A 25,531-nucleotide genomic window follows, 5' to 3' on the forward strand; every position below is an offset into this window, starting at 1 on the left:
AATAACATACTACATATGAGATAATTACATACAAGCAAAGTCTTTGCTGCTGTTGTGTTGTTTTGTTTTCAGGCAAGACCTTGGTTGTTGGTTGGCAAAAGGGAATTAATAATTTTAAGTGGAAGCTGAGAGTCTGTTGTATTGTTGTTTTCAGCATGTTACTTTCTTTAATACTGTGGCCTGTGGTCACAGGACTGGGGCACTGGTCATGAAGCCCAACCCCAGAGGCTGTGAAGGTCAGTGGCAAGCCTGACTTTGATGTCTTTTTCTCACCTGTGAGATGTATCAGACCAATCCACGGCAAACAGGAGCATCTCCTGATGCAATGGGGCAGTCTGTTTGTCCTGCTCTCTGGGGACTGGATTTTTCCTTCTAGGAAAGCTGCTTCAGGTATCGCTGCTCTACGTAAGTGAAAGCTACTGCGTTCGGGATGCATGTAACAGCTTGCAAAATTGGGCCTTAGTAGTAAGAGTGAAACCAGCTAATTTGACAATGCCCCCCAGGGATCCGTTGCTTATTACTTCCCAGCTGTGTCCAGGACGTTCTCGCTGCTTTCCAAGTAGTGGAGATGTCATGTCACACTCCCTGGCCAGTGGCGTTTGTAAGGATGTAAGGAATGGTTTTCAGACAGGGCTGATCTGAGATGGAGCAGTCCCAGCGAGGAAAGCTCACGTGTTTCAACGTCAAGCCTATGACTACATCACTCTCCCCTACAATCAATTTAGTAATAATCAGTTAGCGGTGTAACCTCCAGGCCCGAGGTTGTCCTTCCCTTTCCCTTCGACACCTTTGAGGTTTCTATATTGAAGAAGTCAGGAAAAATCTGTTCTAAAACTGATTCTGCAGGGGGACAGACTAGGCCACCTCTCTAGGTCTTTACAGGCACTCATTTTCTCTGAGAGCATCCTGGAATTCAGCACATCTATCCCACTGCTATCCCTGCCGTTGGAAACCATTTGATAAGCCTGAAAAGGAGACAGTGACACTTGAAAACTTGAAACAGCATCCAAAGAGCACAAGTAGGGGTCCCAATTCCTTTGTAGGTGAAGCTCATTGAGATCATCAGTGGTGAACTCCGCCCAGAGCACCAGACAAGCCTGCAGCAGATTTCCAGGCACACCGGGTTTGTGTACAAACCGATCAGGTGACAACCCCCTCATACTGGGTACAGGGGAAGAAAGCTTAAAACGCCTTGATTTTGCACTTGGAAGAGATGTTCACCATGCAAGAGGTTGCATCAAATTCTGAAAAATGCGTGAAAGCTCTGAGTAGACAATTCTGGCAGAGAACTGTAGTAGTAGAAATTCTCTGGGCTTCATAAAGAAAACCTGCAGGGTATTAAGTAAAATATATGGCCTCTCTGTGGCAGTGTAATAAATGCTGTATTTTCAGTGCTTTCTCCCTCGCACGATCCCTCTCCTCAAAGCAGAAGGAGCGATAATTCTCATCAGAACGATGCGCCTTCAGGAAGGTGCTTAAAGGTCATAGTAGGACACGCAGCACAAGATCGCGTCTGTCACTCGAGGTCTAATCGGTTACAGGGAGAAGGAGTAGAAGACAAAGAGGAAGGAAGAAGTTAGGCTGGGTGTAGCCGGCGTCCTCCCAGGGTTCCTCCCCTCTCCCCAGCAGCTGGCTGCTGCAGTAGCTAACCGCAGTAGCCAGTGCCTGGCAGGACGGGCTTCAGTGTCATCCCGCAGCTCTGGGCACAGCAAAAACCCACGGAAGAGCTGTGCCACTGAAACAAATTAGTTTGTGCGTGGAAAAACCCCGCTGAGCGGGATGACAGGCACAGATCTTCCTCGTAAAAACATTCACTCGTAGCAGCCAAGAAGGGGAAGGAAGCAGGTCGGGGGACGCTCCCTGTAAAACCACAGCCAGGAACCGCTGTTTCCCAGTGAGCTGAAATGCAGAAATCAGCGAGGAAAGCAGCACAGGTATACCTGCACCCTTTCCAGTATCGAACCACAGCCATTCTTACAGAGAGCTTGAGCAAACACGAGCAAATTTCATTACTACCACACAAATCACCACGCTAGGACTTCAGAGGATGAAAAACATTGGCATTGCCTCCTGTAATTCCTCCCTGCAGCACGCACAGAAGGTCAGGAAGGGTTAGTTGCTTAAGTGACAGCCATTTTGAGGTCCGAGGATCAAAGTTTCAACTGCCCTCTCCCTTGGCTGCTGCGAAGGAAAGGGCGTTTTCTCTCAGTACACCAGAGGGAGATAAAATAGTTTTTCCTACTTGGATTTCACCCATCTGCCCTCTCAGAAGTACTTGCCGTGCTTTGTCCAGTGACTCATAACCAACATAGCAGCAGCAGCTAGCGCCTTTTTTTTTTTCCACAACTTAATTACGCTGGCAAAGCTTTACAGTGCAGTGCTCCAGGGTCCCTCTCCTGACTCTACCTGCGGAGACTTGGCATGGGAAGATCATCACATGTACGCTACCTACTCGTGGCGACAGCCAAGTGCCGCTGTAGAAGTCACTGGAAGTTGCCTGCTGGAATCGTTTCCTAGCATGCGGCAGTTTATAAAAGCAACATTTACTGTCCTCCCAAGCTGACATTCTTCTGGGTACACCAGAGATCACATTCAGTTCTCCAAAAATACTACTTTCGTCATAAAATGTTTTGGTTTTTATTCTCATCAAGGAGATTCCTGTCCTGGCATTTCAGCTGCCACCAGAACAGACACTGAACATGGAGAGACCATCCTGGCACTGATCTCGGGGTGCCAAGAACAACAGGACACGCAGCGTGTTTTTTGTTAGAGGTTCTGTGTTAACCCTGTGGATGTCACATGAAATCCAAGTATAGAGAAGCTTTTTATTGTTGTTGTGCCTGGATCCTGGAAATCTGAAGCAGCAATGAACTCAGGGATGTTTTAGATGTTTATAAAAATTATAATTAACTCTGAAATTACATTGCTGGACTAATTTAGACTTGCTCTCCATTCAAATGGTTTTGTATATTGTGGAACTGATTAGACAGATGCCCCCAAATAAACTTTTTTATTGCTGGATAGGACTTTCCTTAATAATTGAGACAGCAATAGTACGGAGGTGAATTTCAATTAGTGTCAAGTAAATTCAGCTGTCACATACTATTTAATAGATGGGAGGAGTACCAAAACCAAGCATCCCCATTCAAACAAGCTTAGCAATTTCTGACTACTTTGAGAGTAAAGTCCCATGGCTTGCTCATAAAATTCATAGAAACATAGAATCATTAAGGCTGGAAAAGACCTTCAAGATCATCTGGTCCAACCAAAAACCAAAGCTTTGTCAGAGCTACCTAGAGAACAGCTGTCTGAATCCAGTAGCATTTGTGTGGTTATAATAATAAACAAAAAAACATTTAAAACAAACAGTTTTAATAATTTCTGTATAACAAATAATTAATCAAATAGGCCAAATCCCATGTCGTCATCAGATTCTTCAGATTCCTCCTTCTTCTCTTCTTTCTTCTCCTCAGCTGAAGAAGAGAAGACAAGACAATGGTCAGTATTTGTATTTTTGCAGAGACTTTTAAGCAACATTTTGGTGTTCTCAGCTTCCACGTTAGTGGTACTTCAGCCTCCACAGTTCACCTTCACAACTGCCATCCCCTTCCAATAGGGAAATACGAACAGTGCAGGGACACAGACACTGATACCAAGGGGATGCCCTTTACACAGTAAAGCCTGTCTGATTTTCAGTTCTAAGACAGAACAAACTTAAGGTGAATAAAAAAGAGCCAACATTTCTCATTGCCCATGGCAAAAATAACCTTTTAGTTCACATTTCAATCACACAGCAAATTGCCAAAGTGGGAAGACCTTGAAATTTGGACTTCAGCACTAGGATTTTAACAGGGAAAAGGGAGCCGCCCTGTAACAACCCCTCTCCATCCATACTCACCGGCAGCAGGGGCAGCACCTGCAGCAGGAGCAGCAGAGACCCCTCCAGCAGAGACTGCCACAGCTCCCCCAGCTGGCATGCTGGCAAGCTTGCCATTGCCTGAATGGGACAGAAGAGAAAGGATTTAAATGCTCATCGTAAGCACAGGCAGGCAAGAAGAGGAAAAAAATGCGTGCAAGAAAAATCAGGTTGCAGATCACAGACCGAACGGTCACTGTTAGTGAGAGGAGCATGAAGCTGCACCTGTAAGAAAGTATAAACTAACAAAGAAACCTCACCAAAATAATTCCTAATGAAAGCTTACCCAACATCAGCCCATTAATAAGCTTTGTGCTGTATACAGTCCCCCCCCTCAAACACACAAGTAGTCTTTTTTTTTTTTCTAAAGGGTACAGAAAACCGAGGGCATGACTGGGGCCATACAGGGGAGAAGACATTTATGGCAAAGAGTACAGCATTTTAACCAAATTTTCCAACACCCTATGAAACCTATTGCGTCTCCTCTGAGATTGGCAAACTCACTTCTGATTTACGCTCGTCTTCAGCACGTTAGCGAGCTCTCTGGCATCTGCTTGTCACATACCAAGGCTCCCTTGGCACTCAGAGGTCACGTACACAGTACATTTGCCTGTATTCCAATTTCTGGGAATCCATTTCTAAATAATTCCTTGTTACTTCAAGCTCTAATAAGCTTGCCAAGTAAACAAACATGTTTCATATACATGTCAATATGTTCTAGGAAACAATTTATTTTAAGAAAAAGCCTTACATAAAGAGAGACCTTAAATGTGTTGTAAGCACACGCATAATGGCTCTCTTAGGCCTTCAGACCACACGGACAGAAATGTCCTGTTACCACTCAAAACAGCGACGCCAGGCAAAGTGCTGGCAACCTTTAAGCCAATATATGCCTAAGAGTTCCCTTGTGCCTAAGTATTTGCAAAAATAGAAGTCAATTATATCAAGACCTTTGCGCTACCTCAGCTCTGCGTTATTTTAGCCCTCTGACACAGTCAAGCAATGTTGTAAGTCCCAGCTTCAGTGCGAGCCAGCAGGTAAGAGCACAGAGTCAGCGCCCAGAGTCTTGCCTTCACGAAAAGGAAGTGCCAGACGTGGGGAGCTCCGGCAGAGAGCCGCACTGGAGATGCTTGCGTTAATCACTGAGGGTGTAACTGTGCCTTTAAAGTCAATTGGCACTTAATTACATTTAACAGTCTCTTCTTCCTATTTTACGTAATTAGTGTGTAACAAGTGGGTAAACGCAAAGAAAATGTATTATAAGAGTATGGAAGGAGAGCTAATTCCTTCTTCATTCAGCATGTCCAGAAAACTACGTCACGAGCAAACTACCAGTAAGCTCAGACACATTTAAGTCTTCCAGTTTAATGTGGTCCACAAGCGAAACCCAGCAGGTACTGGCACCAACCTGCGAGGAATTAGAATGGACCTGCTGGATTTCAGCCATTTCGACAGGGATCCAGCATGGAAGTCCTCAACTGCACGAGGAAACCGATGAATAAGCGGGGAGTTGGCGGCAATTCTGTGCTCTCAAGTTCCTGAAGTATCAGAGGCAATTATCTGTGACACTCAGAGAGTGTACTTACCCTGAGCAATGACATCCTCGATGTTTTTTCCATTCAGCTCACTAATAACCTGTAAATTAGATTTAAAATGTTAATAGCTTCAAAACAGCATGAGTACGAGCTACATTTAAACAAGCACTGATTAATCACAACACGCAACGCCTCCATCCTGCTGCTCGCACAGCTCCCACATTCCTTATTTCTCAGGGGAAGGAAGAGGACACTGAAACAAGAACTCCATCTACATCTTTCCTATTTTTCTGTAAAAGCCTTTTCGTGAAATCTGTTATGATAAATTCGTAACGAATCCACGGGCCTTACAAAAGGCAGGATACACAGACGTGGTGGAGCCACCTGGGAAACCCCACTAACGGGGTGTTAGTCGCTGAGGGACTGTTAGCATCTCTTGCTTAACGTCCACGGGGAGCCTCTGGGGCACTGGGCACCAAACCAGCAACCGCAGGGTCCTGTTCCTAGCATTACCAAATGTTAGAGCCACGCTGGTTACTGTATCCTTAGGACACAGAGTCCCAACTCCAGATTTACTACCGCTGTTGTATAAGCAGGGATGAGGAAAGCAACACACGAAAAATACAAGTTGCTAAAGCATGCAAATACTTGTAATAAAAAAAGGAGTATGCCACAGATCCTCCTAGTGAGTTCCTGCGTTAGGGGTCAGCGCTGAACGCTGCAGTCAGCGAAGGGAGGTTTTCAGTGTGCACCTTCTGCTGATGCAGCGTGCAGCCTGCCAAATGCCGTGCCTGTACACTTGCTTCATCTACGGGGTGCTTTTAAGACTCCACTAGATCTGCACTCGCAAGAGATACAGCCAGCGCAAACAGAATAAATTAATCATGATCAACACAAATTTCAAAGATGCTTTCTAGATAATGGAGATCAGAGAACCCAACGAGTTCATAGAAGGATTAAAGAGATGTAAGCAGGCCGAGGCTGAAGGCCCTGATGTTTCGCAGGAGCGCCACAAGTTCGAGCCGACATCCCTAATCATGTAAGGATGCTCTTGGCTAATTCAACTCGTCACTGGGTTGGGCCAATGGAAGAACAGTTTCCAGCTGGGAAAGTAACTGTTCTTCCTCCATCTCTCCAGAAACACCACACGGATGTACAGGGCAGGTGCTAAGACTTTCCCCAGCCACCCCCACGGCCATTTCTTCTTCATTCCCCAAGGGCTGGAAATCTGCTACATCACAACAAACATTCCCAGTAAGACACCCTCTTAAAAAGACTATTTTTCAACATAATCATTCCAGCATTTACTTCTAAAGTTTCCCTACATATTATTGAAGATCTCTATTGTCCACTAAAATTTACTCATGTTTCCTGGTGAAGGTACAAAAGCTTCCTTGCAGAACGCTAAGTAAGGATTTATTGCTGTGTATCAGGCCTTCAGAAGTGTTCACTTTCAATCAGAAATTGACCAAGAGCCAAAATTAAACGCTTAAGTGCAAGCTACACCTTATGTCAGAATAGAACAAGCTTTCAATAAATATGTATCTGTAGCTGCTACCTCACTGAACGTTACTAGATTTAATAGTCAGAAGGCATCAACGACTGACAGAGGCACTTCCAGACGACAGAAGTTAAACTAGAAAGCCAGGCTTCTACAGAAATGTTGCACAAAGCAGCTCTGAGTAGCTAAGCGGTGCTTTGGAAATCACGCATGTGATTAGCTGTGAGAACCCCAAAAAAAAGGCAGGCCCGATCGACAGCAAGGGAAACACAAGGGTACTAAAGACCAGGGAGCAGCTCCAGGGTTTGACCAGAGTCAGCGGGCTGGAAGGGCCCTCAGGGCCCACCTAGTTGCGGCTGACACAACGAGGACAAACTACAGAAGGCGGTAACGCCGCAAGCCGAAGGGGCTGCCGGGGCGCAGCTACGCGTCTCCGAGAGGAGAAGGCAACGCCACCTTGTTCAGGCGCTCATCGTCCGTCTCGATGCCGACGCTGTCGAGGATCTTCTTCAGGTCCTTGGACGTGGGCGCCTCGTTGCCGCCGAGGACGGCGAGCAGGTAGGCCGCGACGTAACGCATCCTGCAACACGCACAGCCTTAACGCGCCGAACTCGGGCAAGCGCCCCACACACGCCCCCCTTCCCCCCCCGGTACTTGTTCCTCCCCCACCTATTTAAACACAACGCACCGGAGGCCGCGCTTCCACCTCCCCTCGACCTCCCCCCCCCCGGCAGGCCCAGGCGCACATGGCCGCCGCCGCCATCGCCCCCCCCCGCGCCCCGAGTGGACGCGCCCAGGCCCCGCCCCAGCCCTCCGCGGCCGCCAGCCGGGCCCAGCCGGGCGCGTCCATTGCCGCGGGGTCCCGGGGGGGGCCGGGGCCGCCCCGCGCTCACTTTGCGGGAGCGGGACCCGGGACGTGCGCTCGCCGCTGCAGCCCGGCGGAGAAAGGGAAAGGGCGGCCCCTCGGCGACGCCTTCTTCCCGTCACCCCTCAACAAGGCGCGCTGCCATTGGGCCAGGCCGGAGGGAAGCGGGGAATAGCCAATGCAGGGGCGCGGGCGGTGAGGCGAGGGAGGGTGGAGGCGCATGCGCAGAGCGCTCGGGGGCACGGCGGGTTGCGCACCCCCCCTCCCGGGGCGGGGCGGGCGCTGAGGGGGCGCTGAGGGGCCCCCCCCAGGGTGCGTGTGGGGGGTCGGTGCTCACAGTGTGCGTGTCACCGCCGGCAGTGGTCACAGACACCTCCAAATCACCGGGTCCTGCCCTCCCCCTGCCACCAGTGTCACCCACCAAACCATGTCCCCCAGCACCACGTCCAACCTCTCCTTGGACACCCACAGGGACGGTGACTCCACCTCCTCCCTGGGCAACCCGTCCCAATGCCTGACTGATCTTTCTGAGAAGAAATGTCTTCTCATTTCCAGCCTGAACCTCCCCTGGTGCAACTTGAGGCCTTTCCCTCTAGTCCTGTCACTGGTTATCTGCGAGAGGAGGCCGACCCCCAGCTCCCCACACCTTCCTGTCAGGCAGTTGCAGAGAGCAATGAGGTCTCCCCTGAGCCTCCTCTTCTCCAGACTAAACAACCCCAGTGCCCTCAGCCGCTCCTCACAGGACTTGTGCTCCAGGCCCTTCACCAGCTTCACAGCCCTGCTCTGGACACGCTCCAGGGCCTCGGTGTCCTTCTTGTAGTGAGGGGCCCAAAGCTGAACACAGCACTCGGGGTGCGGCCTCACCAGAGCTGAGTACAGGGGGACGATCACTTTCCTGGTCCTGCTGGCTGCACTAGTCCTGACACAAGGCAGGATGCCACTGGTCTTCTTGGCCACCTGGGCACACTGCTGGCTCGTGTTCAGGCGAGCATCAATCAGCACCCCCAGATCCTTTCCCCCTGCACAGCTTTGCAGCCACTCTGCCCCAAGCCTGTAGCACTGCATGGGGTTGGTGTGGCCAAAGTTCGGGACCCGGCACTTGGCCATGTTGAACCTCATCCCGTTGGCCTCTGCCCATCGACCCATCCTGCCCAGGTCCCTCTGCAGGGCCTTCCTACCCTCCGGCAGATCGACACTGCCCCCAGCTTGGTGTCATCTGCAGACCTACTGGGGGCACACTCAGTTTCCTCATCCAAGTCACCAATAAAGATATCAAAGAGGATATACAGATATTAAAGAGGATAACTATCACATCCTTCTGGTAGTTCTGGCGCTGCCAGGCTCCCAGCTTTACAGCTCAAGAAGTGCTGGGAGCTGTCTGATAAATCAAAATGCGCTGCTGCCTAGTGAATTAAATAGCACCGCAGCTGGCATGCGGGGCGCTTACTCCCCTGGGGAGAGCAGTTTTCCCGCAGGGCACCGCACAGCTTGTGTTCAGCTTCAGAAAGAGGCACTGGAGCGTGGGGACTTGGCTTCTTGCGGGGCATCTCGCAGCAGCCCTGCAGTGTTGAGACGCCAGCTGGAAACCTGTCCTTACGGACAACGACATGAAGAGCACAACAAGCACCGCAACCCCCCAGCTGCAGTTTCCCTGCAGGCTTGCGTTTTGGCACAGCTGTATCGCAAAGCGGAGCCACGTGGGCCCCGACTGCGGTGCTGGGCTGCGTCCAGCCTCCCGCTTGCATCCCCAGAGCCGCCTGCCCCTCGCCCTGCTGCATCCGGCACCTCCTCTGGCTCGGCCCGCCCCGGCAGCAGCAGGGCTCGGAGCAAACTTTGCAGGAAGTGCCGGGGCTGAGCCAAGCCGTGCCGGGCTTGGCCGAGCCACACAAGGGCGGCCGGGCTTTTGGGACGCGGGTTTTGTGTGCCAGGGACGGGGCGCAGGGGTGAGACGAGCGCGGGCGTGCTCAGCGGGACACACAGCGCCTTCGGCCTGGCCTCTCAGCTGGGGGAACCGCTGGGGGCCCAGGGGGCTCGGGGCCCTGCAGGGTGTGGGTTGGGGGGTCCTGGGGCTGCCGGAGCTGGCGCAGGGCGGGTGAGGATAGCCTGGGGCGAGCGGGTGTGCGTGCACCATTCTGTGTGCACACGTGCGTGCCTGTGTGCTTGTGCACAAGCGCGGCTGCCCCTGTCCTGTGCGGACGCGTGGGGCTGCGTTTGCAGGCTCTAAGGCCTCTTTTCTCTTCACCATCAGCCACTTTACAAAGCTGTCTTTTTGCTCACACCTGTCTGTAAGAGAGCTGTGAGGTCTGTGTATGTGTTGCCTACCGTTTTTAGTAAAAAATACTTACTTTTTTACTAAAGCAGTCATTTCCATTTGCTCTTTCTTCACGTCCTTATGTGCCCATAAGGTGTCTGCTCCTTCATGGAGCTGGCTGTGCTGGAGAGCACCAGTCCTGCCGTGTCCCACCCTTGAAGGGTAAAAAGGAGCGCGTTTGGGGTGCTGCAGGGACTCTGGCTTGCTTCTGCTGCCCGCGGATGTTAAAGCTGCTAAAAGGTTTTTGTAGCTCTGCACCCCTCACTCAAACAAAACATTTATTCACCTATTCAGCAGCGGCAGGGTTTTAAAAGATCTGATGTTTGCATCGTAAGCCACTGCAATTACCAAGCTCAGGAGGAGTTGCAAAAGACAAAGGAAGTGGAAATAACAGTTAATGGGAGACTTAGAAATCGGTAACTTGGTATAAAAACAAAGGAAGTGCCTGCGCCCATCTTTGCGCTCTCAGTGTGCCCATTCTGAAAGTCCCAAAGGATGAGGGCACCAAGGCGGCAGAGGAGCAATTAATGTGCTCAGATCTCATACCTCTGCTCCTGAAGCATCAAACCTTTCTCAGCATATTTTCCCCCTTTCTCCCTAGAAGAGGAGGGTGCTGGTGAGAGCAGCCGTGCGGAGGCAGCCCCGCGCGAGCCCCGGTCCCGCTGCGCAGCGCAGTGCCCCCCTGCCACAGCCGGGCCTTTTATAGCCCCCTCTCCCCGGCCCTGCCACGTCTGCTCCACTGCCCTTTGCCCGTTTTCATCTCCGTTTTCAAACCGCTGGCAACCAGTTTCACAACCGGGTTCGCTGGGGGTTGGTGGCAGCCTGTGAGCAACGCGCTGGCCCGGGCTGTGGGGCGCTGCTGCTGGCTCAGCTTTCCCTGCCCCGCTCTTCCCCTGTGCTTGTAAAGCTCCTGACCTCCCTGCTAAGGCACTTTGAAATCTACATCGAGCATAGGCACTTATGGTTATGTCTTTTAATGTTCCTACTACTGCTTATTCTGGGGGATAGTGGGAATAACGGATGTTTACTCCATTCCCTGAAGTCACGGGTGCTGGCTAGGGAAACTCGGAGGCTTTCACTGGGAGGGAGAAGCCTCCACGGTGTCTGTCACCTGCTTTTCTGTCCCCGCTGCCCACAAAGCTTTCAGTACCACGTCTGTAATCCCTCCTGCCCCGTTGCTGTGGTTATAAACTGTTTCCAGCCCCCCTGCGCTGGGGCCGGAGGCCTTCACCGTGCACTCGCATTCCCTTTCAGAGCTGTCCTCCCTCCTCTTCCTCACCCCGGCTGCCTCGCGGTGCCGCCGGTGCCTGCCTGCGCGGCAAGTCGGAGCATGTCCGGACCCCGTGGACAAGACGCAGAAGATGGCAGAGCTGCCGGGGCTCGGGGACGAGCGCGGGGAGGGGGCTTCGGGGGCTCCTACGCTCGCCGACTCCTGCCTGGCGGACAACAGGCTCAATCTGGACGTGTACCCCGACGGCTGCCGCCGGCTCCTGCAGCTCTTCGAGGGGCGGCGGGGAGAGGTGGTGCAGGTGGAGTTCCTGCGGCTCAGCAGCAACGATCGCCTCCTTGGTGCCGCGCTGGGCATCCTGCCTCGTCTGAAGCACCTCAAGTCCCTGGTGCTCAAAGGTGAGTTCCTGGACCCATCGCCTAGGTTTGCGTTTTGTTTTTGCCTTCTCTCCACATCGGCAGGACAAACTGCCTCTGGGGCTTTTGAGTTCTAGTGCCCTGTACGACGGCTTCGGCTCTTAGCCTTGCTCCGAGCTGCATGCTGATTTCAACAAGAATCAGCTTCCAGACTCCTGTTTCCTTCCTTTCCCCCTACGGCTGCGTGGGGACCAGTTTTTGGGTCTGGTGAGGCTGACGCTGCAACATTTTCTTTACCCATCCTCTAGAAGAAGAGCATTTTTTTGGAAAAGTTATATAAGGAGAGAGGGATTGAAAGACGCTTGATTTTTTGATAAATGTCCAGCTCCCCTTTCATTTTTGGAAGTATAATGAGCTGCCTTTGCGGCAGGTCATTCTGAATCAGTCTTAGCTTAATCCTTGCATTGTGTCAGGGAGCGGAGGTTTAGCAGGGTTCGGCACAGACCAGAAGAGGCTGCTCGACGTTTTATCAAAAGCAAGACCCAGAGTGCCTGCCATTCGGCATTCTGTAATAACAGTTACACGGCTGAATATTATCTCAGTTCCTGACTTCCTTATCTCATTACTGTAGGAGGCTCTCCATATGAATGATATAATTTCTGTATCTGACTGAATCATTTCACCTTTGGGAGGTGACATTTTAAAAGCACGGTATAGAAAAGAGTGGGTTTGCAGCCAAAATTCAGGGTTTTCAGCTGAAAACTTTAAAGAATGAGGGTCATTTCTACGCCTGCCACAGACTACCCATAAAATCTCGTACAAATAATTTCATTTGTCTTTCCCCCTTCCGTAAGGTGAGGATAATGGCAATGCATTTTCGGAGAATTGTTTTGTGAGCTTTATGCATACTCTGAGCATCCTCAAGTGCAATAAAACAGTTCAACTGAGCTTTTCTTCTGTGTGAAGTGCAGGGTGTCTGTTTGTTTGTTTATATTTTTTACCATTATGCAGCACAACAAATGTCTGGTGCCCTCTGCTGCATGTGCTTACAATCAGACCAGAGTGGAAGGAGAAGAAACGGAGAGTTCTGGAAATTTGCTTGTGTGTGCTCAACTTATTTGTCCTGGGTGCAACCCTTCTCCACTTTGGGTGTCACAAGCTGGGGCAGGACCTGTGCCCTTCTCTCTCTGTGCTGTCACCTGGCCTGCGCAATACTGGATGACCTGCTTTTTGCCACATTTTCACTGCTTTTCCACAACCGCTCCCCTGTCTCGCAAGGGCAGGTCTCATTCCTTGGGGCTGTTCATCCCCAGCAGCACGGGCAGAGCCCGGAGGGTCGGGAAGGTCTCCTCCATCCCTGCAGTGGTGTGTGGTGTCCAACGGCGGTGGTGGGGTAGAAGAGTGGGAGGCTTGGAGAGGGACGGGCCACCCTCCCGAGGGGTGGTAGATGTGTGGAGTATCCCTGCAGCACACTGACCTCTTCCTCCGCTTCCCTCCGCACCTAGGTGGCCATGCCAGGGACGAGTTTGGCTCGTGTCGGCACGGCTCCCTGACAAGCTTGCCACCAGACATTGGGAGCCTGAGGTGCCTCACCCACCTGGATCTCAGCTTCAATAGCCTCTCCGCCTTGCCCAGCTGCATCCCTCGCCTCCCCAGCCTCCGTGTGCTCTTGGTGAGCCACAACAGCCTGGTGGCGCTCCCCGAGGACTTTGGCTCCCTCAGCAAGCTGACTTTCTTCTCCGCTATGAAAAATCAGCTGAAGGACTTACCTCAGAGCATTGGGGACCTGGCAGCGCTGAAGGACCTGGATCTTTCAGAAAATGCCTTGGAAGTCCTCCCTGAAGAGGTTGGAAATCTGCACAGCTGCACACAACTGGATCTTTCTGGGAATCTGTTGTCGAGCATCCCAGACTCCGTAGGTATGTGTTTCCTCAGGAGAGTGAGAACAACGTGGGTCTGCTGAGCTTTTGGTCAGGCTAGGAGCCCTGAGGCCCTTGCTCTCTGTCCCCAGAGCTGCTGGCAGGAACTGCCCGTTCCCCAAAAGAGCCAAAATGGGAGGGATAACCAGAAGAGACATACTTGGTTCAGTCACTCCCTGTGGGCATTAATGACTACGGACCATGCTTTCTGCTCTGTGGTTCAGAAAGGCTCCTCAGATTTACATGCCATTTACAGCAGCTGAGGGTCTGCCCTTGCTGCTTTTGGGAAGCATCCAGGACTGGAAACAGTAAAACTGGGGCTTAAGGGGAAGCAAAGCTGGGCGTGAAATCAGGCTGCCTGGTGCGGAGCACTCCGCGGAGCCAGGTTCTGAATTCCAGCGCCCAGCTTCCCACAGCTCTGCCCTCGATTCCTCTCGTTGTGCCCAGGGGTTGTCGTTGATGCTGGTGCAGAAGCGGCTCAAAGCCGGGTGCTGTAAAGCACAGGGCAGAGCAGGCTGCGCTGCCTCTCTGCCCGTTCACTAGCCCCTTTATTTTGGGGACTAAAGATAGGCAGAGCTATTGTGCCTTTCCCCTTCTGCGCTCACGGGAGGCGAGTGGAGACCCGGTGCTGGAGGGCAGGAGCGTGTGCGTGTGTGCATGGTGAGAGATGATTGCAACGCAATTAACAGCCTGGCTGGGGAGTCACTGCTTGTTGTAACCTGCAGGCAATTTGAAGTCTCTGAGGCGGCTGCATCTCCACAGCAATCTCCTGGTGACAGTCCCCGCGTCGCTCGCCAGCCTGCCCAACTTGTCCAGGCTCGATCTGCAGAACAACTGCCTCCGTGCCATCCCCCCCGAGATCCAGACCTTGCCTTTCGTGCACCTCCGAGGCAACCCCTTAGGAGAAACGGAGCCGCCCCCGCAGGCCGGTAATTGCAGGGCTTCTGCATGTTCTGCCCAGCTGTCCCCTCGCTTGGCCCAGCGTGGTGTGAATGGATTTGGATTAGGGAAGGGAAGCAGGGGGCAACCAGATCAGTATTTATTTGTCTGGTGTAATTATGAGGTTGTAAAGGTACAGGCAGTCTGGTTTTAGGACTCCGAGCCTTTTCTGAAGGGCTCAGAGGTCCCTGGAAGTGGGCCTGCCAGGCTCACTCTTTGGGAACATTTTACAGTGGAAGTGAAAATGGGATTCACAAGAAACAGATCAGGTGGGGCCCTAAAGGGGTCTGGCCTCTTTAGCAAAGGAGGACACCACTTCTTGGATGTGCTGCATGACCTTCAGGCCGTGGTGGCTCGTGCTAGAAGCAGAGGAGGCAATCAGAGGTGATTCTGCTGTAGTTAGCTCCTGCTGTCCCCCTGCTCCCAGGCTTCAGAGCAGCAGCTCTTTCTCTGAAAGATTCACCGTCTGAAAGCTAACGGATGAGCAGGAATCTGAGCAGGGTTTCCCAGTGGTGCCCATGCTCACAAGAGCGAGCACCGATTCCAGCGGGTGGCCCTGGGTGATCGACCACGGATGGCCCTGAGAGCTGCAGGACTGGTAGAGGGGAAGCTTTTCTAGCTCCTGAGTTTTTTTTTGTTTTGTTTTTTTTTTTTCTGGGGGAGAGAGCCAGCATTTCCAGTGTGTCTGGGGACCCCTAGGCTTCTTCCCATCCTCCTGCTCCTGCTGCCAGATCTGAAGCCCACCACAGTGTGAGCAGGGTTCCTTTGGCAGCTTCTGTCAGATTAGGATTCAGCCAAAACTGAAAGGTAAATGCAACCTTTCTTGCCTACTCTGATGTAAATAACCTAACCAAACCTTACTGCTGCAGAGGGATCCAGTGCCACAGAGCTGCAAAGACTGTTCCTCGCATCAGGAGAGGACAGGTAAGCTTCTCTTATTAAGAACTTACTTTACAGTAGTGTAACAAGGCCCCAGACAAGACTGTGCATGGTAGCTACTGTGCGTGTGCATGGGGAGCGTAATGCCTCACTAGGCCAGTCGTACACAAGGTGGGAGAGTCTTCTGCTGAATTTTTGGAGGGTTGAAGTCATTGCAGGGTGTCATACATCCATGTATTTCTTCTGGAAGCTTTACTGTGACTTCTGAAGGCTGCGAAGTGATCCTGGCCTGTGGCATCCGTTTCTACTTTCCACCGGGGGCTGCCTCTGACCCTGTGCGGATCGACTTCCGAACCCTGGAGCCAGACCCTCGGTGGGTGAAGCTGAGACACCACGATGTCCTGCTGAGCAGGGTCCTGGAGCTGCAGCCTCACGGGGTCAAATTCCAGCAGGTGAGGGCACAGCCAAGCTGCCCGCTCAGCAGTCTGCCTCTGCCGTAGCTTGGCGGAGTCTTTTGGGAGGGACTTCCCAATAATATAACCTTCCCCACTCACAACCCGTTTTCTCCGCCAGAAGAGTGGTGCTGTTTCAGCATTTGCCCTTAGTCTGCAAGGAGAATGGTTCACATCCTCCCCCAAAAGTGTGTGGTTTTCATTCAAGCTGGTTAACACGCCACCAGCCCTGTCATGGCTGACAGCACCTCACCAGAGAAGTTGCTTTGTCGTTTCTGCCCATAAGCTGCTGGACTTCCCCTGCAGTCACAGCACACCTGATGTCTCCTGTCACCTCTCTTGAGGCTGCAGGATGGAGCAGATGCCCAGCTCCTGCCCTACTCCCTGCATACAGGCTGTGCTTTGCCTCCCCTTCTTCCCTGCGCAGGAAGCCACAGAGCACAGCTAGGCCCAATTTTATCCTTTCTGTTGGTGCCTTACTGCTTCTGTGCTAGGAGGTGCAGATCTGGATGCCGTATGCCTCCCCGCAAAGCCTCCACCAGCGTGAGGTGGTTGTTCGGACCTTCAGTGGGCACAGCTGGAGTGATCTGAGAACACAAGTGGAGCAGGAGACAAAATCAAAGGTAAGCAGGTTGGAATGAGCAGTGACACACATTGCTCCTCTTCCTCTCTTTGGTTTTATCAAGCCATGAGTTTCAGCATTCAAGTGGCTGAAATGTGGTAAAAAAAAAAAAGTGGTAAAATGGAGTGGATTTCAGCTCTAAGGTTCTGCTGTCACGGAGGTGTATGTCCTGAAGGTGATGACTTGCTGCATGCCATGCTCCATCCCTGTCCTAATACTCTGATATGCTCAGGTGTTGCTGTCTCTTTTTTTCCTGCCCTTATTGTATTGTGTTGTATATGTTCTCTCTTCTTCTCTGTCTTCTGTTACAGAAGCACGTGGCTCACTGTCGTGTCCTTCACTTCTCCTGGTTCCTTGTTGTGTCTCGACTTGTGCAAAATGAATGCCAAGTGCCCACAGAGGGGACCTTGCTCTTTTCCAGCGTGGATCCGAACATCAAAGTGACCTTCCCTCCTGGCGTCACGGAGGAGACTCGCAACGTCAAACTCCAGGTACGCCTGCTGGAGAAAACGCGCCCCAGTAAGCCCTGGTGCAGCCGCTGACCCGTGCCAGGGGGCAAAACAGAAGAAGAGGCGTCTGCCCTAGAGCAATTCGTGTCTGACATGGGCGCTTCGTGGGCTGACCCGTCTCTGATCGCTTTCTGCCTCAGTTTCCCTGCCTGCAGGATGGGCTGTGCTCCAGGCTGCCCTGGGGGGGAAAGGGGGTTTCCTTGCAGCTCTGCCAGTGCTCCCTGCAGCAGGTCAGCAGGTAGCTGCCACGAAGGGAAGCCTTTGCCTCTTGTTCCATTACGGAACACACCAAGCCTGGCAGAACAGCTCAGCAAGCAAGGTTTGGGGGAATTATTTATGCAGATCTAATCTTAGAGCAGTCCCACTAAAATTAATTGCCCTGTAAACTGGTGGGTGCTGCTAAATGCTACTGTAATAGCTTGGTCTGTCCCAGCTTGCAGTATTAGGGCAAACTTCAGCCAAAGTTCACTGTGCTTCCATTTCCCACCGCGTCCTGAGCTGAGAGCTGCGTTTGCTTACTGAGTGCTAGGGGTACTGAGCAGGAGGTGAGGGAATTTGGGTGCCTGACTGCTCGGCTCACCGCGCTGCGCTCCACATCCAGGTGCTGCCGGTCTCTGCAGAAGAGATAGCGGAACTCACGGCTGACGCGGGGTGCAGAGCCAGTCCTCTGCTCTGCCTCTCCCAGGACTCCCTGGTGGATTTTCTCAGGCCTGTGAGAATTCAGCTCCCCCTCCCCTTCGGGGTCACAGGTCAGTTTATTCCCAAAACCGGCAAAGAGAAGTTGTGTGTGGAAAAAGGCAAGTGGCAAGCTATTGATGATGGGAATCGAGCAGTGAGTCTGTGTTGCTGGAGATCAGCACACTCTCAGTTTAAGGCTGCATATTCTGCTAGAATATCCTAGAAGCATTCAGACAGCCTCATCTTTTTATTGCTGCTCTTTGACCAAGGCTCAGTCCTGGACGCTCAAGAGAAGGGCATGAGTCTTAATGTGGCACTTATAAAAAGTAAATCACTCAAACCTCTGGCTGGGTATGTAAAGCCATGAATAAAGGCAGCGAGGGAGATGCATATATCCACCTCACATTAAAGTCTTCTGCCGCATACAATATCTTGATCGTTGTTATTAGGGTTCAACTTGGATCGGTCAAGGCTGCATCTGCTCCGTGGGGATGTGCAGGGCCAAACCTGGGAAGACATTACGAGCCAGGTGGTGCTGGAATTCACCCACCTCTATGCAGTGTTTGAAGTCACCCACTTCTCCTGGTAAGTGCAGGATTAGTCCTGAGGAAAAGATGTTTCTCCGCCTTGCTTTTCCCACAGCCCAGGCAGGGGTCATGCAATTAGTCCTACCTATTTGTCTTTCCTTTTGTAAGTCAGGCCCAGCTTAGCACTTTACCCATCATTTTTTACCTGCTGATACTAACCCAGATCCTTTGGCCTATTGCGCAGGTTCACTGGAGCAAAGCTTGTGTTTCTACTCTCCTCACAATGCTCTCAGCCCCTCTTCTTGTCTTGTAATGCAGAGAAGTCCAGTCAGATTTGCAAGCAGGGTGTCCTCAGAGGAAATGCATTCCATTTAGTGCCTTTCCCCTTTGAATCTGTAGTCTTTCCGCTACAGCTTTCCAGACCACACTCCCCTCAGCTCCCAAGTTCTCCTTTTCTTCCTCACTAGCCTCAGCCTCCCTCACTTTAAATATTATCCTTCCCTCCCGGTCTGAGTACCTGCCTCTCGTGGACATGATGCCTGCCTCTCTTCTTAGACAGGATCCCTCCTTTTTCTTAATCCCTTGTGTGCCAGGTACTGGCTGTGGTATACCACCAAGACCTACATTGGAGGCATTGCCAAGAAGGTCTATGAGCGGTTGCGCATGTACCAGGTGAACTTCATTGCTCTGCAGAGGAAGAAGGACCCCGAGCAAGTCCTGCTGCAGTGTCTCCCCAAGCACAAGGTCTGGTATGGGTTGCATTGCCTTGCTCCTGAGCTCCCTGGGCCTCTCTTTGTAGGGTTTAAGGGCAACAGCGTGCCAGATGGTCTCGTTCACTGCTCCAGGGTCATGACAGGAGTATGCTGTCACCACACGGCGTTGGTAGTGTGAAACCAGCTCACTGGGAACTGGGGGAAGAGGGAAAACTCATTCTATGCAGTGGTGGATGCCATGCAGTTGTTTTCTCCCCTGCGAACCTGGAGGACTGTACTGTTAAACTCAGCTGAGCCACAGTGACTGGCCTGGTACATGCAGGCTATCAGCCCTCTGCTGTGTTGCTTCAGATGTTAGCAAAATAAATGTGCATCTGTGTTTGGAGAACTTGTACCTTGACAGACAGTGCAGCTCAGTGAGCCAAGGATTATTTGATCAGACTGCCAGAACTGGCCTGCATATCCGAGTCTCTGCATAATCCTCTGACCTGGTTGCTTCTTTTTCCTTTATTTGTTCTCCTGTATTGTAATGACCCGTGGAAAGAAAATCTGTAAGGGTTGTATCTCAGATCCTGGACTAAAATTCTGCTTCCAGGGAAGGCAGCAATGGCACTCACAGTGAGATCAGAGTGCTGAGTGTCTGCTTTCCTGCCAGGGGTAGTCTTGGGGTAAGAGAGAAGGTTTACTGTTACAAATATAAAGAAAAACAGACACCTCAGCTCTAGCTTAACGCATGCACTGCCTCTGAGACCCCAGGTCTTACACTGTTATTCCAGGCTGCAATGCCAAAATGAGTTTTCTGGTGCCCCCTCTGCTGTGTTCTTGTGACATGTGGCTTTTTGCAGAGAAAATGTTTTTTAATGGCATACTACAAGGAGGAAAAGGTAGTGAGTAAATCCCTGTCTTTGAAGGTTACTGACCTGTTAAAAAAAGAGCAGGTGCTGATAACCCTTTTTTAATGGCAGCTTTGGCCTATCATTGTTAGCCCACAGAGGACTTCTCTTTAGTTGAGAAATAAGGAAGCCATGAAACCCAGAGCACCACTTCTTTTTCGGTCGTGATTGTGTCTGGGACATAGGGTGTGGGTGTTTGTTCATTTGTTTGCATCCTTTCAGTGGAAGATGGACTTTCCCTATCGAAGGTGGGTGAGAGGAACATTGTGGGTGTAGGGACACAACTCTGGGGACAGACTTTTGTGTCAGACCAAACATGGGGCCCTGTGTTGTCACCTTGCCAGGTTGACCCAGTGTTGAAGAAGCTGCAGGACCGCTACCGAGGACCTGAGCCATCCGACATGGTGGAGATGTTTGAAGGAGAGCAGTTCTTTGCAGCTTTTGAGCGAGGCATCAGCATTGATATGGGTATGGCAGCACTGGGCTCCCTTCTGCTCCTACCTCTTCTGCTTCCCTCGTCCCAGGCCTGTTTTTCTGGGGGCTGTACTCCTCCTTGGTGCACCCCTCTGTTTCCAGAGCACTGCTCGCCCACCGCTTACAGCCCCTGGACGCTGAACCTGTCACATTCTCTGGTCACCCAACCTTTGTGTCTGCTTTTCCCTATAAAAATGCTGTTTGCAGGCTTTCATTTCCTGTCATGCTGCTGCAGCCTGCAAAGGGCAATATCCACAAGGGCTTATTCTGTGACTGATCTGCTTCTGCAGCCAGTTATGCCCCTTTCCTGGCATCTCAGGCAGTGCACTGGAATGCCCAGGGTGATCTAATTCACGTTGTCCATTTCTAGGTGAACATATGTAAAAGAGGCTTTTTGGGGAGGATATTTCTGAAACAATCCAGAGCAGAAAATTCCCATTGCCAAATTTAATGTGTATCTCAAGGGGGAGCAAGACCCTCATGTTTTATGCTCACTTATGTCTAGACATGTTCCAGCTGCAAACTAAGCCACATCCTGCACAACCTGAATGCACAGATCAGTTTCACTGCTGTAAATTAAGTGCAACTGCATCAAGAGTAATAAAATGCACTGAGTCAATGAGGCCAGAATCTATCCTAATTTAGGCTGGACTCTAACTTAGTTCCTAGAGAATTACATGTATGATTGTAGTAGCTGATTATATTTTTCCCTTTAGCTCCATTCCTATTTCCGCGCCCACCATAGGTGCTGTGAAGAGATAGATGACCAGTTATTGTGCATTACAGAATGCTCTTGCAGCTGATTCTACCCTCCAGGGGGTTTTGGGGGAAAGATAGACCTGACTCCATCTGAACACCTCGCCTCCCCTTGTCTTCCATTCTTGAGCTTGGCCTCCACCTTGTGGCCATTCTTCTTTCTCACCTGTAGGACCTGCTTGCTCCACAGCCAGTTTTCTGCTTTCCCAGCGAGGAAAGGAGGGTTACAGTTCTTTCAGGCCCGAGTAGAAGGAGTGGTTGGTAGCATGGAGGCTGCCAGTGGTGGTGGGCTGTTGCCCAGGCTTGAAAAGGTGCACACTTCCTGCACAAGTTGAGTGTTTGCTGCTTCTCTGACACAGATCGCCCTGACTGTGTGGATGGACGTCTCTCGTTTATTTTTTACTCCCACTTGAAGAACATGAAGGAAATCTATGTGACTTCCCCTGTAGACAGGAAGGGCCAAGCTGTAAAAGGCCAGGTGAGCAACAGTGACACTGACTTTTTGTTTCCTCCTCCTTCATCATCATCATTGCTTTTACAGCGCTCTGCATGATAATCTCTTGAGCACTGGGCATGACTCTTTTCCTCCCCTCTTTCCCTTGGCTTTGCATTTCGCTGACTAACCCCTGAACACACGAAGAGTAGAGTCTGGAAGGATCACTCATCAGGATAGCTCTCTGCCTTTACATTCCTGCCATTAACTCCCGGGGTGTTGGCAGAGTCCAGCCTTTATGGCAGAACCCCAGTGTCCCTCCCAGTCACACTTAATTGGGCAGCTTATGGACTGAGGATGGGTGAGAAATGCTGAATTAATTCTTTCCCAGGCAGAAAACTCATACTGCAAATAGGTTTGCCTCCTGTGCTTGAATCTGAGTCTCACTGCGTGCTTTCTGTTTGCCAAGGTCTCTTTCTACCGAGGGGCAGTTCCCGAGAGCATCCCTGAAGAGGCCAGCAGGAGGAGGAAAGGACCAGACTCCCTCTGGCTCGCTACTTTGCCAATCAAACTGCCTGTGAGTTATCCTGTCTCCTGCAGAAAAGTTAATCTAGGTGGGGGAAGAGCAGGGCCTTTCTGCTCAGCTAATTTTGTCTTCCACCATGATAATGGATGCAATGAACGACTGCAGAAAATCACTGACCAGCTACATGAAAGAAAGGAAAGCGCCTTCTCTTCCTTTTAAGAGCTTTGTGTGTGTGTAAAGGAAGGGTGTTAGCTTTCTGTAAACGAAGCGTAGGGCAGGGTTGTGGTGACAGATCGCTGAAATACAGCCAGACACAATTCCATGAATCTTCTTGGGCCAGAGTCCTATCAGATGTGCACCGAAATCTCCCGTGTGCTTGTTGCATGTCGTGGTGGAGATTTCCCGCTCCCCATGAGAACTTCCCAAAAGAGAAACGTGAGTGAGTCTCCATCTCTCATGCTGATCTCACCAGCCTAGCACAGGCACTGGAGGTGGTCAGAGAGGGTGGATCCTTCAAATAAATGAGGGCTGTGGAGGAGGAGGAAGCTTGCTGTGACTAAGGGAAGTGTCTGCTTTGGTTTTAAATTTCTTAGTCACCCAGCTCATACTGGCAGCCAAAAAAAAGGGTCTAGGATGAGGTAGTTACAGGTGTTGGGCCTAAGTGTTCCGGTGTGAGCTACTGGCTTAAAAGGCCAGTGAGAGAGCCACTTTATCTTACAGAATTTAATTGCTTTTTGGAGAAGCTTAAAGCAATAAATACCTGTATAGTCTGAATGCTTCCCTTTGGATCGTGTGCCGTGATCTCTCATCCTTTTTTGACACATACAACCTCAGCTGGGAATCTAGACCAAGTGCTTTCCTACTGACCAGGCAAATACAGTCTGGGGAGATGGTTCACCAAAAAGCGCTCTGTAAAGACAAGAAAGAAAGTTTCCAGTGTGAGCTGTGACTGCGAGCATTATGATTTGGTACTTTTCAGAAGCACTGAGCATTGCTGGTCACTGCCAGTGTGAGTGCTCATTGCTTCTTACATCCGTCTCTTCAGCCTCAAGTTAAGGTCTTCCCTCCTTAGGAGGAAAAAAAATTTAAGTGTGGAGGCTGAATGGCCAGACACACACAGAAACCAATGTATTTAGCAGGTTCCCCTTCTCTCTTCTCTGACACAGAGGCTGAAACCCCGCTGGGGTGAGAACCTTAGTCCCCAGAACGGTTTCTCCTTCTCTCCCCTGAACCTGGGCAATGCTGAGACGGGCTACCTGACTCAGGCAAACCTGCTGAGCATCGCCAGGCGCGTGGGAGCCGACTGGCAGACCATCGGCCTGAACTTGGGCTTGACCTATCAGCAGATTGAGCGCATAGGGTACAACAACAGGTAAGTGGGGACCCAGTGAGCAACAGCACGGGCAGCTGCAGTGCAATAGTATGAATGGATGCCTGGCTGGTGGAAAGTTTTCCCCACTGGAGTTGTTTCGCTGGATAAAAGATGGGTTGAGTAACAGTTCTCATAACTTTTTTTATGGAAAACTGATTATTTCCTCTTGCTGTTGTAAAGCAAAGCTTAATGTTTGAAAAGCAAAATTCAGAAATAACCAACTCGATGAGCTTTGTAGTTCAGTTGCGTGACATTCCTGTTTTGTTCTGTGATCTGCATTCCCGGCCAGACTCCATCTCCAACAATGACTCCATCTCCAACAATTAATGTCCATGGCATTAATTGTGAATATCTGTATTCAAAAAGGTCTTGTGGCATGTTGTAGGACATGCGGTCTGACCAAAATGTTGAGAGAGTGGGGCTTGTTATGACCAAAGTACTGTTCCTTTGGGGAATTTACATTAAGAAAAAATTACCTCTTTATTTTGAAATTTCTGTTAGGGAAAGATATTCTGGGGAGATTTTAGTCCAGGAACTACAACTGCTGTGTGATGGGTGGGGAAAAGGCAGCCCTACTGAGGGCTTTGTTTGTGTCTGGATGACTTCTTATGGGGCTCCAGGTCTGGGCTTGGACTCAGGTAAGGCCTCTTTGGGTTGCCAGCCAGGAGAGTGTCTTGGTTACTTCTGCACTTTTACCTTTCTTCAGAGAGGACCTCGATAAGCAGATCCTGGACATGCTCTTCTCGTGGGCTCAGCAAAACTCCGAGGATCCTGACTGCGTGAGCAAGCTGATCAAAGCCATGAAAGAGAGCGGCCGCCAGGACATCGCTGACGAGGTGGAAAGCATCATTGAGCTGGGGCGGCAGAAATACAGGGAGTCCATCCGCCGAGTGGGCTTGGAGCAGGAGAGCAGCACCGAGGACTCTGCAACAGCCACGATGTAGCACCTAGCAGAAAGGAGCAGGCTTCGTATGGGGGCTCCCTCTGTGTCCCTGGGGTGACAGCGCCTTAGGGCTGCTCCCTGAGGGCCAGTGTCTTCCTGAGGAGTTGGCCGTTGATTCAGTTGTGAGCAGACTGCCAAGCTCTGTTGGGTCTATACCCGCACACCACTTCTGCTGGTGGAAATCCGTAGTGGCCAGGCAGTTCACAGTGCATTTATGAGCCTCTCCTGTACCTCTCAACCTTGAGCTTTAGGTTTCAGAAACAGGAAGATGTTCAGAGCCTGAAGTGTCTGCCAGTTGAGTAGTGGCTAAAGTAGCCTTCAGTTAATTAATACTGATTTTACATATATATCTGAAACTGTCTTCTGCTGGAAAAACAGGGTGTGAGCATTTGCCAGTAGGTCTGTGTGTGCTCCGGTGCTTGGTGAGAAAGTGGAGGTGCAATCATGGTGTGAAGTCAAATGGTGCAGTGGGGACTGTTCAGCTGTTTCTGTCCATTACGTGCATTGCTCACACGAAAATGTGAGCTGTATTCCCCATGAGAATGTTTACTGTTTTCTGCCAAATCTCTTCTGGTTCCCTCAAGGCCAAAACAAAACCTAAGGCTTTGTGAGGAAAAGAGAAGAAAAGAATTTCTAGCCTTTTTGGGAGGCCCCAAAAGCTATTCTGGAGCAAGTAAGGATGTTTCACACTGTCCCTAGGCTCCCGCACCTGCCAGGCTTGTTAGATGAGATCTACAAACTGGTGGTCTTTGACAGAGTACCAGTTTTATTTTACAAATAAGTAAAAGTCAATAACCCCGCTGTTTTGGAAAGACTCTAACTTGGCTGAAAGTAAAATTTCCCTTGCAGTTTCAAAGGGTTATTCCTCACATCCTCTTTGTGAAATGTGCCCGTGTACTAGTGAAGGAGTTTGCAGAGCTTGTTGAAAAGCATGGTATAAATTTGCATTTTAGAAACTGGTCCGGCCACCTGTGAGATAAGCACTGCTATGGGGTTGGCTTGAACTGTGCCAAGCTAACCTCCTGGTTTTGCAATCTGAACATCTTGTAAAAGGCTGTGAGTATTTATTGTTATTTAACTGTCCTCTCGCTGACTGCTGAGGTGCCCTTCTCCTCCCGTCACCCATCTCGTAGTGTGCCTTAGCTAATGGCCCGCTGACGGCAGTGGGGAGCTGCACGCAAGCT

At 50.9% G+C, this 25,531-nt stretch overlaps 2 protein-coding genes across 3 annotated transcripts; one reads left to right on the forward strand and one right to left on the reverse strand.

Moving 5' to 3' along the window:
• Nucleotides 1-3,355: 3,355 nt before the first annotated feature.
• RPLP2 (ribosomal protein lateral stalk subunit P2) lies at nucleotides 3,356-8,004 on the reverse strand. The gene is made up of 5 exons (XM_080593893.1): nucleotides 7,846-8,004; nucleotides 7,409-7,532; nucleotides 5,503-5,551; nucleotides 3,899-3,997; nucleotides 3,356-3,473 (listed from the first exon to the last, which is right to left on the reverse strand). The coding sequence occupies exons 2-5, from the start codon at nucleotides 7,529-7,531 to the stop codon at nucleotides 3,397-3,399; spliced, it is 348 nt and encodes a 115-aa protein (XP_080450019.1). The 5' UTR covers nucleotide 7,532; nucleotides 7,846-8,004; the 3' UTR covers nucleotides 3,356-3,396.
• A 53-nt stretch (nucleotides 8,005-8,057) lies between these two features.
• PIDD1 (p53-induced death domain protein 1) lies at nucleotides 8,058-24,710 on the forward strand. Of its 2 annotated transcripts, XM_080593842.1 has the most exons (16): nucleotides 8,058-9,760; nucleotides 11,383-11,754; nucleotides 13,218-13,631; nucleotides 14,357-14,560; nucleotides 15,440-15,494; nucleotides 15,700-15,901; nucleotides 16,396-16,524; nucleotides 16,835-17,014; nucleotides 17,634-17,781; nucleotides 18,160-18,295; nucleotides 18,831-18,981; nucleotides 20,188-20,311; nucleotides 21,433-21,551; nucleotides 21,976-22,083; nucleotides 23,199-23,404; nucleotides 24,111-24,710. In XM_080593842.1, the coding sequence occupies exons 2-16, from the start codon at nucleotides 11,490-11,492 to the stop codon at nucleotides 24,346-24,348; spliced, it is 2,679 nt and encodes an 892-aa protein (XP_080449968.1). In that variant the 5' UTR covers nucleotides 8,058-9,760; nucleotides 11,383-11,489; the 3' UTR covers nucleotides 24,349-24,710. The 2 variants fall into 2 exon arrangements, with proteins under 2 accessions (XP_080449968.1, XP_080449969.1); XM_080593843.1 differs by lacking the exon at nucleotides 8,058-9,760 and having other exon boundaries at nucleotides 11,093-11,754.
• The last annotated feature ends 821 nt before the right edge of the window (nucleotides 24,711-25,531 follow it).

The sequence above is a fragment of the Anser brachyrhynchus genome (assembly GCF_964034855.1).
Source record: "Anser brachyrhynchus genome assembly, chromosome: 5".
NCBI classification, from domain to species: Eukaryota; Metazoa; Chordata; class Aves; order Anseriformes; family Anatidae; genus Anser; species Anser brachyrhynchus.

Excerpts from the sequence above, each read along its gene's own strand:
- RPLP2 (XM_080593893.1), bottom strand. The coding sequence starts at position 7,531 with ATGCGTTACGTCGCGGCCTACCTGCTCGCCGTCCTCGGCGGCAACGAG. Across the intron at positions 5,552-7,408 it reads ACGATGAGCGCCTGAACAAG|GTTATTAGTGAGCTGAATGG; the intron begins GTGGCGTTGCCT and ends TCTAATTTACAG. Across the intron at positions 3,998-5,502 it reads CGAGGATGTCATTGCTCAGG|GCAATGGCAAGCTTGCCAGC; the intron begins GTAAGTACACTC and ends TGTCCCATTCAG.
- PIDD1 (XM_080593842.1), top strand. The coding sequence starts at position 11,490 with ATGGCAGAGCTGCCGGGGCTCGGGGACGAGCGCGGGGAGGGGGCTTCG. Across the intron at positions 14,561-15,439 it reads GGAGCCGCCCCCGCAGGCCG|AGGGATCCAGTGCCACAGAG; the intron begins GTAATTGCAGGG and ends TTACTGCTGCAG. Across the intron at positions 18,296-18,830 it reads GAAGTCACCCACTTCTCCTG|GTACTGGCTGTGGTATACCA; the intron begins GTAAGTGCAGGA and ends CTTGTGTGCCAG.